This window comes from Chenopodium quinoa, unplaced genomic scaffold (assembly GCF_001683475.1).
Source record: "Chenopodium quinoa cultivar QQ74 unplaced genomic scaffold, ASM168347v1, whole genome shotgun sequence".
NCBI classification, from domain to species: Eukaryota; Viridiplantae; Streptophyta; class Magnoliopsida; order Caryophyllales; family Amaranthaceae; genus Chenopodium; species Chenopodium quinoa.
In genome coordinates, this window is record NW_018742204.1 from 13,897,494 (window position 1) to 13,910,536 (window position 13,043).

General features: G+C 33.7%; 2 protein-coding genes across 2 annotated transcripts; both read left to right on the forward strand.

The window, feature by feature from the left end:
- Nucleotides 1-130: 130 nt before the first annotated feature.
- On the forward strand, nucleotides 131-841 carry LOC110730920. The gene has a single exon (XM_021910792.1). The coding sequence runs from the start codon at nucleotides 131-133 to the stop codon at nucleotides 839-841; it is 711 nt and encodes a 236-aa protein (XP_021766484.1).
- Nucleotides 842-3,109: 2,268 nt separating this feature from the next.
- On the forward strand, nucleotides 3,110-6,375 carry LOC110719127 (caffeoylshikimate esterase-like). Its single transcript, XM_021898035.1, has 8 exons — nucleotides 3,110-3,604; nucleotides 3,735-3,764; nucleotides 4,098-4,227; nucleotides 4,327-4,473; nucleotides 4,583-4,713; nucleotides 5,463-5,600; nucleotides 5,768-5,866; nucleotides 5,944-6,375. The coding sequence occupies exons 1-8, from the start codon at nucleotides 3,311-3,313 to the stop codon at nucleotides 6,157-6,159; spliced, it is 1,185 nt and encodes a 394-aa protein (XP_021753727.1). The 5' UTR covers nucleotides 3,110-3,310; the 3' UTR covers nucleotides 6,160-6,375.
- Nucleotides 6,376-13,043: the final 6,668 nt, after the last annotated feature.

Genomic DNA, 13,043 nt, shown 5'->3' on the forward strand with positions numbered 1-13,043 from the left:
TGGTAAAATGAAGGGAACATTGAAGTTAAAATATGTGATAAGTTTGTTTAAAAGTCTGTGGCGTCTTTCTCCGTTAAGACTTGAGGTGGGTCAGTGGGAGGACATGAATTTTGTTGAACGGTGTACCGTTATGACCAAACATTGCAATGTTCAACATTGGTGGGAATTATTTCTCATGTTCATATGGAAAATCTGGAGCATAAGGAATTTGTGGACTTTTGAAGGTGTGAGAGCTGATTTGATGATAGCTTGCTCCAAAACTCTCAGCCTATTAGGCGAATTTGAAGCAGCTCAAACCAGAGAAAGTGGCCCTTTAACAGCAAGTGATGCTCCCTCTGAACAGTCTTGGATACCACCTGTTCCAGGTATCTTCAAGCTAAATATTGACGCGGCTGTGAGCAAAGATGGAAAGGTGGCTCTTGGTATGGTTGTACGTGATCAGTGGGGTGATGTTCTAATGTCAGGCAGCAAGCCCCTAGCAAGGCAATGTAGTGTTATTGAGGCCGAAGCTGAAGCTGCTCTGTTTGGGGTAAGCTATGCGTATGATGCAGGTTTCAGAAAGCTGGAAATTACGACAGATTGTCTTCCCTTATTAAAGCTCCTTGAATCACAATCACAGGAAAGATCCCCCGTGCAGATGATCGTTTTTGACACTCTTGATGTTATTAGCAAGCTTGATTCTCATGTTTTTTCTTTCTTTCCTAGATGTTGTAATAAGGTTGCTGACTCCATTGCAAAACTCTCTCTATCTTATATTGAGGAGAGAATTTGGATGGAGGACTGTGAGTTCTCTGTTCTTCCCCTTGTACTAGCTGACAAGGTGAACTCTTGTCAAACTTAATACTACTCTTTTGCTTCTCGTCAAAAAAAAAAAAAAAAAAGACTTGTAATTTCAATGCTAGGCGACTAGGTGGTGTTCCATACATGTTGCCACGACTAAATGGATGGCAATGGAACATTCATAGCACTATGTAGCTTATTGTTTTCACAGTCATATACTGACTTCAAGGCTTATAGCTTAGGTTTCTATTGGAGCTTTTTTATGGTCTTCACAAGTGGATACCCTCAACCTATGGACCCATACTTGCACCACCCTATAAGAAGTTGAGGAATAGACCCACTATGAAGAGAAACCAATATTGATGAATCATAGAGCATCAAATACTTAGTGATATGCGGAATATCTCCATTTGTCTCTATTTGTTTGTCCTATTTGTCTTTTTACAATTATTGGTATATAATTTAAAACATAAGTATGTTATACTTTATTTAAGCAAAATTTATAAGATTGTAATATTCTACAAGTATGCATTAAAATAAATCCAACGAGATTTTAAGTGATTATATTATTTCTTATAGATTTGTAATATTCTATACAGTTCTCAATATATGATTCAAAGTTATGTTTGACTCACTATTGTGTAATGCAACAAACAAACAAACAAGGAAAAATGAAGTAACTAGGGGAAGTTATAGCTAGTCATGTAACATTCTGTTAACTGCATCTCAAATTCTCAATGTATAGATCTTAAAATATTAGCTTCTGTTAAGTTTACTTACTGATAATGAAATATTTGAGGATACTTGGTTTACAATATAAGTTATGAGTTTAAAATGTTTAAAATTCATATATATTTTGTTTATTTTTACTAATAAAAATTTTCAAATTTTAGTTGATACTTATAACCCTAAAAAAACAAAAAAAAAAAAAAAACAAAATTATGTTACTTGTACATGGTAAACCTTTACCACGGTGTTTCAAATAGATTTGTGCTCAGTGCTCATACCAAGTTGACCAACTCGTGTGTTAAATGTATTTAATAATTAAAACTGTCCATTAAACAATACATCAAGTTGTCCCAAAAAATAAAAATTGTAAAAGAAACGAACCCACAATAGTAAAATCTACCGATTACAAGAACCACTTATGCGGACGTTTTCCCAAAGTAAGCTTAAGTAGCAAAATATATACGTAAATGGTTGCGTGGCAAAAGTATTTACCAAACTAAGCTTTTAGGGTAAAACGCTGTCTCGGACAGGACAGCGTTTTATGCCCTAGTTTTTTTTATAAAAAATTCAACTTAAAAACGTTGTCTCAGACAGCGTTTTACATGTTGACTTTTGTTTTTTAAATTTCGTAATTTTTTATATTAAAAAAAAAATTACACTAAAACGCTGCCTCAGGCAGCGGTTTTAGTGTATAATTTTTTTTTTTTTTTTTAATTTCTAGTTTAAAAAAAAAAGAAAAAAAAATATTAAAGCTGTTGTGTTCTTGAGCTGCCCCATTTTCCAAGCTTAATTAACCTTTTTTCTTCTTTGTTCTACACGTAATGTTCATGCACTATAGATTAGTGTCTCCTTCTAGGATTTTTTGTATTTGGTTTTTACCAATTATTTGACCCTCTTCCTGTTTTCACTCCTTTAATCAAAGTTTCTACTGTTCTTTTCTCCTTCACTTTCACTATACTCCTACCTTTAACCTTTTCTGTCATTTGTTGTGGCTTTACTTGAGCAACACACCTTCGTTTTGGATGGTATGTAGAATTTGCTCATGAATTGATTTTGTTAAACACAAAACAATGACAGCAATCAAAGCATATGTATTTTCAGTATATTGCAATCATGTGAATATGGACTTAAATACAAAGAGGAGAAGAAGATAGGAAGCAACAATCGTATCCCAACCCCAACCGCAATACTCGAATACGATACGATAATTATCACATATTGATAATTATCCACCCAAATAATACAATCATTATCACATATTGATAATTATCCACCCCAAAGAATACAATCATTATCATAATAACGCAATGGTGTATAATATTTTTTTTTTCTTTTTTTGTTTTTAAACTAGAAATTAAAAATAAAAAAAAATAAAAAAAAATAAATAAAAAATTATATACTAAAACCGAGCGTTTTAGTGTAAATTTTTTTTTTTAAAAAAACAAAAGTCAACATGTAAAACGCTGTCTGAGACAGCGTTTTTAAGTTGAATTTTTTATAAAAAAAAAAAAACAGGGCATAAAACGCTGTACGAGACAGCGTTTTACCCTAAAAGCTTAGTTTGATAAATACTTTTGCCACGCAACCATTTACGTATATATTTTGCTACTTAAGCTTACTTTGGGAAAACGTCCCACTTATGCAGTGTCAAAAGTCTCAAAACACATTCAATTTCAAATCACTGATTCACTTGCTCTTAAAGTACCAGAAACCAAAATAAACCAAAAAAAACAATAGTTTTTACACCTGCAAATCTGGAAATATTCAGCTGACTTTTCTTCACCAACCCCATTAATCAAGTATGAAACTTTCTCTCTCCTCAACATTTCGACCATCTCCTTCACCATTCTTCAATACCCATTTCACTCCTAAACATTCACTTCCTTTAATAAAATGTCAACAATCAAAAACTCAGAAACAAAATTGGCCTAATCTAAAATCAATGGGTAAAAAAAACAGGAAAAAAGGGCTTGAAGATTTAAGTGATCAACTCTATCAATTTGCTTCCTTTAATCTTGATCAAGCTCCTGCTCGTAGACAAGTTCGATCTGCTTTCATTGATTTTCATCAAAATATTGATCATGTTTTATTTAAGGTAATTTTTTTTTCTATATTTAGCTAAGTTTTATACCCATTAATTTCTTACTATTATTGCCAATTTTAAATGCTTTTTTAAAAGTTCATTGACTTTGACTGACGTTTGACTATTGCTTTACTTTGGTTAGCTTGCTCCTCCTGGGATCAGAACAGAGGAGGTAATTTTGCTAATCTTGCATGATTTCTTTTGTTGAAGTTTTATTAATTCAGGTGAAAACAAAATGCTTCAATTTTAAACAAATGTAGGTGTTTGTTTTTGTTTAGGTTCAGTCACTTCAAATTACATACAAATCAACCATTTGTGAAAACAACTTTTATGTGATTTGGGGCGATTAAATTTGTTATAATACCCGTAACTTGTTGTACACAATATACCCGTTTAGACACAAATTTTGAAAATGAATTAATTTAAGAGTAGAAAATAATGTAAAACGTACTTGTTTGATTATACGGGTTGTATTGATGAGAATGTTGTTTATTTAATGATGTAGTGGTACGAATTAAATTCGAAAGGACAGGAGATCTTTTGTAGGAGTTGGTTGCCAAAAGAAGGAGATCAAATCAAAGGTGTTGTTTGCTTTTGTCATGGATATGGTGATACCTGCACTTTTCTCTTTGAAGGTATTATGAATGTTGAGCTATATATGACTAATTATCGAATGATTTTTAATAAATTTTTGGTATAATTAAGGTTTAGTAAGACGAAATTTGTGTTTTTAGGTATCGCGAGAAGAATTGCAGGATCTGGGTATGCATTATATGCTGTGGACCATCCTGGTTTTGGTCTTTCTGATGGATTACATGGTTACATTGCAAATTTCGGAGATTTAATTGATAATGTGATTGAACAATATGCTAAAATTAAAGGTCTGTTTAGCTATATTAGTGTGGCTTGTTTTATGAGGATTATTGTATATTTTCTCCCAACTGTTTGTTTGAATAGATAAGCTGATTGAATTCAGTTTTAATATGATAGGAAGGCCGGAGTTGCAAGGTCTGCCTCGTTTCATATTTGGGCAGTCAATGGGTGGTGCGGTTGCATTGAAAACCCATCTCAAAGAGCCTGACCAATGGGATGGAATGATTCTTGTTGCTCCTATGTGTAGGGTAAGCTAACCTCAATTCGCACCTCAATACCGTTATAGTTGTCAACTGAACTCTGAAACTTGATGCTTTAACCAATTTGCGCTTGATTGAATGGCATGATTGATCCTGACATAAACCTGTTTATGTTTCAAGCTGCATTTTCCATGTTCTCAAGAATGCTAACTTTTTGTTGGTCTAAACATGCATACTACGAGTATTTTGCATGTGTGAAGTCTCTGAAGTCTGAACCTTCATAAATTGGCGATTTTATGGCCATAATCCTTCAGCTCCAAAGCTTTGTTTAGATATATACTATATATGACTGTCCTTGTGAATTGGAATGAGTCTCTTATGAATGCAAACAGGATATTTGCAGAGAACTAATTTTTTTTTTTGTCAAGTTATTGTAGAAGTAACCATATTTTTTCAATAATGTCTTATATCTGGAGGCTTACTGTTCTTTGATTCTGTTATTGGTCTAAGGTTCATGGTCTTAATGGCGTCCGAAATTTCAATGTATAACCATACGATTAAGTCACTGTATCTCTCTGTCGTTCTGTCCAAAAGAATGGTAAGGAATTCTGAATTTGGTTTGTACCAAATAATTGTCAAAAGTTCCCTTTATGTGGGCTTGTAACAAACTGCATGACCCTTTGTTAAAAATTTATTAGCTGACTTGTTTTCATGATGAATTGATGATGTTTTTATGAATATGGCATGTTCTAATTTCTGTATTGAAGATGTCTCTGACCCTTTTATTTAATCTTAAGGTTTCAGAGGAAGTGATGCCTCCTGCTTTGCTTTTGAAAGCAGCGAATCTCCTCTCGAATGTAATTCCAGAAGTCAAATTCTTTCCAACCCAAGACCTAGCAGAGCTTGCATTTAGAAATGAGAAGTATAGGAAATTGGTTTGTCTCTGAACTCGCCTTTAAAATCATTTGGTCTTAGCAATTTGCAGAGTCTAACATAACTCTATTTAAAATTATGATTCCAACTGATTCACTGTCCATTTAAGTAGACCATACAAATATAGCTATAAGTATACTTAGTCCTTTTTCTATTCTGCATTTGTTAGGCTTACTACAACATGATCTGTTACTCTGATCGTGTGCGATTGAAGACTGCTATGGAGATTTTGAAGGTCACAAAGGAAATCGAGTTGAATGTTAACAAGGTCGGTTGGACTATTTGTAAATTTTTATCAGATCTTCAATAAATTCATATTAACATTGCACGGGCATCAAACTGCAGGTCCGTTCTCCATTGTTGGTCATTCATGGAGCAGGAGATAAAGTCACAGATCCAAATGTGAGCAAATTTCTGTATGAGAATGCTTCTAGCAAAGATAAAACCTTGAAACTCTATGAAGGAGGCTACCATTCCATTCTTGAAGGTGAACCTGATGAAGTAATTTTCACAGTTTTTGATGACATTATCAAATGGCTCGACGCAAGATGCACTGCTTGATTGAATTTTTTTTCCTTTTGTTGCTGAAATGCTGCAAGTGTTCGGGGTAAAATCTAGTGTAGCAGTAGCCCTGTCATTCATATTGTTTTCCCATTGTAAAATTAACATGCATTCTCATTCAAAGAAGTGAATGGATGTACAATAACTTTTTTTTGGGTATTAGTCCCTCATAATGCAAAAAATAAATGGTCTGGTGACATCGTAGTCTGAAGGTAACCATATTGTGTTAATAAGTGTTGCCTTTGGCTACGTAGCTAACGATTAACATTATACACTGATGCAGTGATGCACAGATGCTCCCTTATTTGCCATAGGGTATGCCACGATTTCGATCCCTGAACTCTTGGATAAGGAAATAGGAAGGTGTTATGACTGTTATCTACTGTCACACCATAATCTAAGCCAAAATGAAGAAAAGGGACTTAAAAAAAAAGGAAAAAAAGAGCAGTAGTAACGACATACATGAATACATTAACACCGTATAGTCTCGTACGTACGTATATGAACCTAGTAACCAAAAAGATGAAGACAAGTAGATGATCCAAAGAAAAAGACATATACAAAGTGTGTTAAATTATTAATTTATATTTTGAGTGGTCCTTAAATTTAAACAGCAACTTTGCACATTAAATACCAAGAAATTAAAGTGAAAATCATTGACAATAACATCCACTGAACTTCCACAATTGTTGGTCCAGTACTTGAAAATGAAAGGCTAATAAGAAAACATAATCGCTAATTAATGAACTACATATTGCCAAAAAGAAATATAATGAATTATGGAAGCAAAGGACAAGGGGTTCTATTTATTAAATGACAAGCACCTTGCATACACTCTCTCCAAAACTTTAGAGGCAAATTTTCTTGGAATCTCAAAGCTCTAGCAACATTCAATATATGTTGATGTTTTATCTCAACACGCCCATTTTGTTGAGGTTACCCACACACAAGGTCTCAAAATACATCCCATTTGAAAAAAAAAAAAAAGTCTTTTGATGAGTTAAAATCGGTTCCATTAATTATCACTTCTAACCACTTTAATATCTTAAATTGTCGTTTAACTAAAGCAACAAAGTTAAGAAACATATACCGAACTTCCGTTTTATTGCTTGATAAATAAGTCCACACACCTCTAGAATGGATGGTTAAAAAATAGTGAGCTCCACCAGACGATGATGTCTTGTAAGACCCCCATAAATCCAAATGCATTGATTCAAAAATCCGATTAGCTTTATTTTGACTCAAAGGAAAACTACTCCTATGTTGTTTTGCCGAGGAGGGCATATATCACATAATTTGAATTTATTACTACTATGACTCACAAACGGAAGTTGTTGAAGAACCTTTCCCGAAGGATGCCCCAAACGTTGATGCCACAACACTATCGAACGATCCCCATATATCTTCAAAGTCTTCACCGTAGGCACACCTCGGAAATATTAAAGTCCATTTACATGTTCACCCACTCCAATCACCTTCATCGTCGTTAGGTCCTGTATAACATAAATTTTGTTAGTAAATTGCAAAATACAATTCGATGTATCACTTAATTGAGTAGCAAAAATCAAGTTGCAATTTAATTGAGGCACATAAAGAACGTCATCAATAATCAAGCCCCCTCACTGTTCCGATTTTGGAAGCACTTGCATACTTCCCATCCGGCAATCCCACCAGAATGGCTCACATTTTTCACATTTGTCAAACTAGAAAGATCACAAGTCACGTGATTCGAAGCACCGGTGTCGATTATCCAACCCGAATCATTCTTACCATGAAGTTTGGGTTTCATAGACTTCAAATGACCGAGGAGCTGTTGGATTTGGGTCGAAGTGACCCCTGCAAGGGTTGCAACGTTGCTAGTTGTTAGAGTAGTGTTGTTGCTTGGCTGTGAGGCAGCCTGTCCACTCATCTTATTGGCGCGCACTGGGTCGAATTTGATCCCCTGCCACGGCCTCCTCCTCGTCCGCCCCCACGAGCTGATGCTGAACCACTGCGCCTAGGGCCACGGCCTTCTCGAGGCATGTTACTCCACCACTTGGGAAAACCGTGAACCTGGAAACAAGTGGACTCATCATGTCCCTCACGATTAGGGGTGTAATGAACCAAGTAGATCAATAAACTACTCGGGGTTTGAGCTCGGTTGAAGCTCATTCATATTCGTTTATTTAATAAACGAGTCGAGCTTGAACAAATTTGGAAGTTCGTTTAAAAAATGAGATTGAACACGAACATAGATATGCTCATTCAGATAAGTTCATGAACAACTCGTTTATTTATGTTCACGAACTACTCGCTTATATATGTTCATGAGTTATTGATTTATTCACATTTGTTAATTTAATTCTTAAGTTTAGAATTAACTTAATTATTATATATGCTACATTTGAAATTTTCAAATATCGTACAAAGGAAACGCTCGTTTATTATAAAAGCTCGTTTATTTTTAAGCTCGTTCACGAAACGCTCGTTTAAACACTCGTTTATCAATTGGTTAAGTAAACGAGCTGTTCATGAACCGTTCATGAACATATATTGAATTAAATGAGCCGAGCTTGAACAGATTTTTGAGCTCATTTGAAAGCTCGGGATTATGCTTGAACTCGCCTAAGTTAAATGAATTGAACATGAACAAGGTAATACTCGGCTCGGCTCAGCTCATTTACACCCCTACTCACGGTTACAGTGGTTACAGAATTTATCCGAGTCGTCTTTAGTCTTAGCCCTCGAGTCAAACTGAACTTTGAAGGCCATTGTGTTGTCACAAATAGTCACAGAATTATGGTCTCCCCCACGCAGCTTCTCGGCTTGAACAAGCTGCTGGTAAGCCCTATCAACGCCTGGAAGAGGGTCTTGCGCAAGAAGTTGACCACAAAACGATGCATATGCATCTTCCAAGCCAATGAGGAAGTGATGCACATAATCATCTTCCCTGATTTTCTCAACTTGAGCAACAATATTACATTTCATTGACCACAAGAGCAATTTGGTACCTGACATATGCAATTAATTTATCCTAAATCTTGGAAAAACGTCCAAAATATGCAACAAACTATCGTCTCACTTGAACCCTGTTTGCAGTTACCTAGGGTTCTCTTCAATTGGCACACACGAGTTCCGCTCACAACACAAAAACGATTCTTGGGATTGTTCCACAACAAACAAGCATCGTCATAGTCACCAAGGGTAGACCTCAATCCTCAGAATCAGATCTAAGGTATTCGTCAACTGGGACACCAACATCGAGTGCACGACCACCCAATCCTCAAGCTTTTTAGCATCACTCGGCTTTGAGACCGGACCATCAATAAAACCAAATTTTCTCTTTGCTTTCAAAGCCGTCCTCACGGCCCTCGCCCATTCATCACAGTTTTCTCCCCGGAGTTGAATCGGAGTCATGATGTTACTTGGCCCATCGTAGGAACCTTGGTGATAGGTCAAATCGACCTTCTGCTTATTTCCTCCATCACCGCCAGTCATCTCTTAATCTCACACACAAATTTTTAAAAAATATTTGGTTTGTGAACTCTTACAACCAATCTCTCACTGATCATTGATTATGAAAAACAACAATCGAAAAAAATCAGATCGCACTCAGGCCCTTGATACCATGCTAAAATATACTGAATAATATGTTATGTAAATCTCATTCAACTATCACGACCATATACAAATATATAGACTAGGAAACTTGGAGGGCAAGACCAAATATTCCTAAGATAATTCCTAAGATAAGTCACAAAATATTCTATGCTATCTTTCACAATATTATCATCTCTCTCAAATATCTCAATAGATACATAGTACGACTACGCACTATTAGATTTTCTTAACTTTGAAAGAGGAAAGTTGATACGTCTATTGTGTGTAGGCAAGTATTAACATGGGTAGAGATGTCAATGTATTTGATTTGCATTTGGATTCAAATCGGATCGAGCTTTCACCTGCATCCATTCATCATCCTAATCACTTCATCTGCATCTACCCGTCATCCACTTCACTCATCAATCGTATACGTCCAATCGTAAACGCGTTGATCGGGTGACAATCGATCGGGTTACTAATGAATGAATATTTATTATTTAATGTGAAAAAAATCAACAAAAACTCTAATTTATGGAGAACCAATCCCCTTTTTTTGGCCCCCATAGTCCATCTACTGAGTGTTGCCAAATATAAAATCATATCTTCACACTTTTATGGAGAAACTCAAACTCAACTCCTCTCTTTTAATGATGAAAATGTAATTCTTCTCTTATGGAAACAATCACAATTTTAAAAAAAACTCCAATAACGTTTCAAGCAACTCCTACCTTTTTTCTTTTAAAAAAAATAAAATAAAATCCTTCCTTTTATACGCTTCTTTTTCTTCTTTACAACAACACAAAAAAAAAAAAAAAAAAAAAAAAAAAAAAAACCCTTCTAATACTCCACTCTCTCCAAAACCTCTTGGTGAATCACAATGCAATGCAACTCTTCTTACCACCACTTCAATTCCTGCATCGAACAAGATTTGAGATGTTACATCCAAGACAGTCGGTCTTTCGTTCCAGACGTCCTTCTTGCGGGGGCGTGTAAAGCATAATGATGACTATATCATTATTAATTATTGTTTATAGTTTGTGTTAATTTGTGTAATCCCTTGATTTAGGCCCTGTTCACTTCACCTTATTTTTGCTGAACTGAAATTATTTTTACCGATTTTCTATTATAATTTTTCTTTAAGAAAACTGAATTTTACTGATCTGAACTTATTTTTACTGAACTGAAATTACTTTTACTGAACTGGAATTAATTTTACTGAATTGAACTTGTTTTTAGTGAACTGAAATTATTTTTACTTAATATATAATTTTTAAGGTGAAGTGAAAAGGGCCTTACCCCTGTATGTTGATAGTCAAAGATATCTATAACACTTAGCTACTATATCTGGTCAAATGCTCAAATATACATCTAGTTGCATTCTATTGCTTACTCGTGTACTATGTACACTCATGGAACCACGTAATAAAAATAATCTTTTCAACATTATCTTTCTCATAACTCTATCATTTTACTCTTTAAATTTATAAGACTCTGTTAATTTTCTTTTTCCTTTTCACTATTAAATTTCAATCATCATTTGTTGTATAATGTGAATCTTTCATTTTAAGTTTGAATTTTGATTATTTTTACGCATTTTCTTCTCTTTTATATTTTTTTAGTTGTTAAAAAAATTCAATATTGTAAGATTTAATAGCTAAAAATGAACAATTTGAGGTGAAGATTTATGATTTTTATTATTGATAATTATGCTTAAGTTGTAGAATGCTATTATTTTTTTCCTAATTTATTGAAGAAAAGTGCACATTTTTTTTCTTCACATTTGTAGAAAATGAGCAAATAAATCCAATTAAGCTCTTCTCTTTATCTTTTTAAACTATGAAGATGAATAAACAAAATAAAAATAAAAATAAAGTTTCTACATCTCCCAACAACAATAATAATTCAAGAGATTCAACCAATAGAAAGTTTTTCACTTCCAAACAAACAATATTTTTAGTATTTACCCATTTAATTTAATTAGAAATGAGCAAATATTAAATTTTTATGTTTAAATTAAATTTTTATGTTTTTAACTTATACAAATTTTGCTCAATTACCCAAAAGAACAAATTTTACGACGTACAACTGGTTGTGCCTTGCTAGGTGTTGTATTGTGCATGAGTTGTTGTGATTAAAAATTAACATTTTCCTCTATTCGTTCAGTACCTGATATCATGTAACCTATTTTTCGTAAATAAGTCACTTGCACATGTATTTTATATTAGGTAATTTGAATTATTTTAGAGCAAGTTTGTATTTGAGGTACAATAATCGACATATAACCAAACTAGTGTGTCGGGTTTTGCTCCAATATATTCTTAGAATAATTTTAGTTATTTATTATTTCTGGAAATATTGCATACAACTACCTTTTCAGTCTTGTTTTTATGCAAAAAAACCATATTTTAAAAAAAATTATTGTAAAAGACCACCAATTTAAAAAATTATGTTGCAACTTAGTGCACATGTGACTATGTGAGCAGAGGAGGCAATGCATGTTTAAAGTGCTAAGTTGCAACATATTTTTTTGAATTAGTGGTCTTTTGCAACATTATTTTTAAAAGGTGGTTTTATGTAAATAAAAACAAGATTTAAGAGGTGATTATATGCTAAATTTTTATATTTTGGCAAATTTTTATATGTGGCTGGTCACGACCAAATTTTTTTATTTATTTTTGTTTTCTCACTTCCCATTTCTCAGTCCTCACTAGTCATTATGATAGGGTAAAGTCGTATCCCCTAATCAAAAGTAATTCCTAAATCCTCTAACTAATGTAGATAGGGAAGTAGGGTCGAATCCACAGAGAAATGAGTCTTCCTATTCCTAATTAATTAGTATAATCTAGATTATAAAGTAACCAAAATACAATAATCAAAGGAAACTAAACTACTAAGAGTAAAAGTGGGAAAGAATAAAAGTAGGAAGAGAAACAATGAATAAAAGGCTTAGGGCATAGGTTCACCAATAAATAATATTCCAAGGTAAAACATAATAATCAATCATCAATGCATACATTAATCAGATCATAAAGAGCTTTCGCTACGTATTACAATCACACAATTAATTTACCGGTATTAAATCTCATCTCTCGAATCTCGACTTAACCATTTATAAATTAACCTGCCTATTGAAACTAGACCTAAACATCAATTCTCATCTGTCGAATCTCGAATCAATATTGTCAAACTCATGCATAAAATATCAGGCCTAATCTAGTTACAGAGCATTAAATCAATCAATAGGAAATTAATCTAGCATTGATAATTAACAATAATAAAATACCCCTTCATATTATTTATGG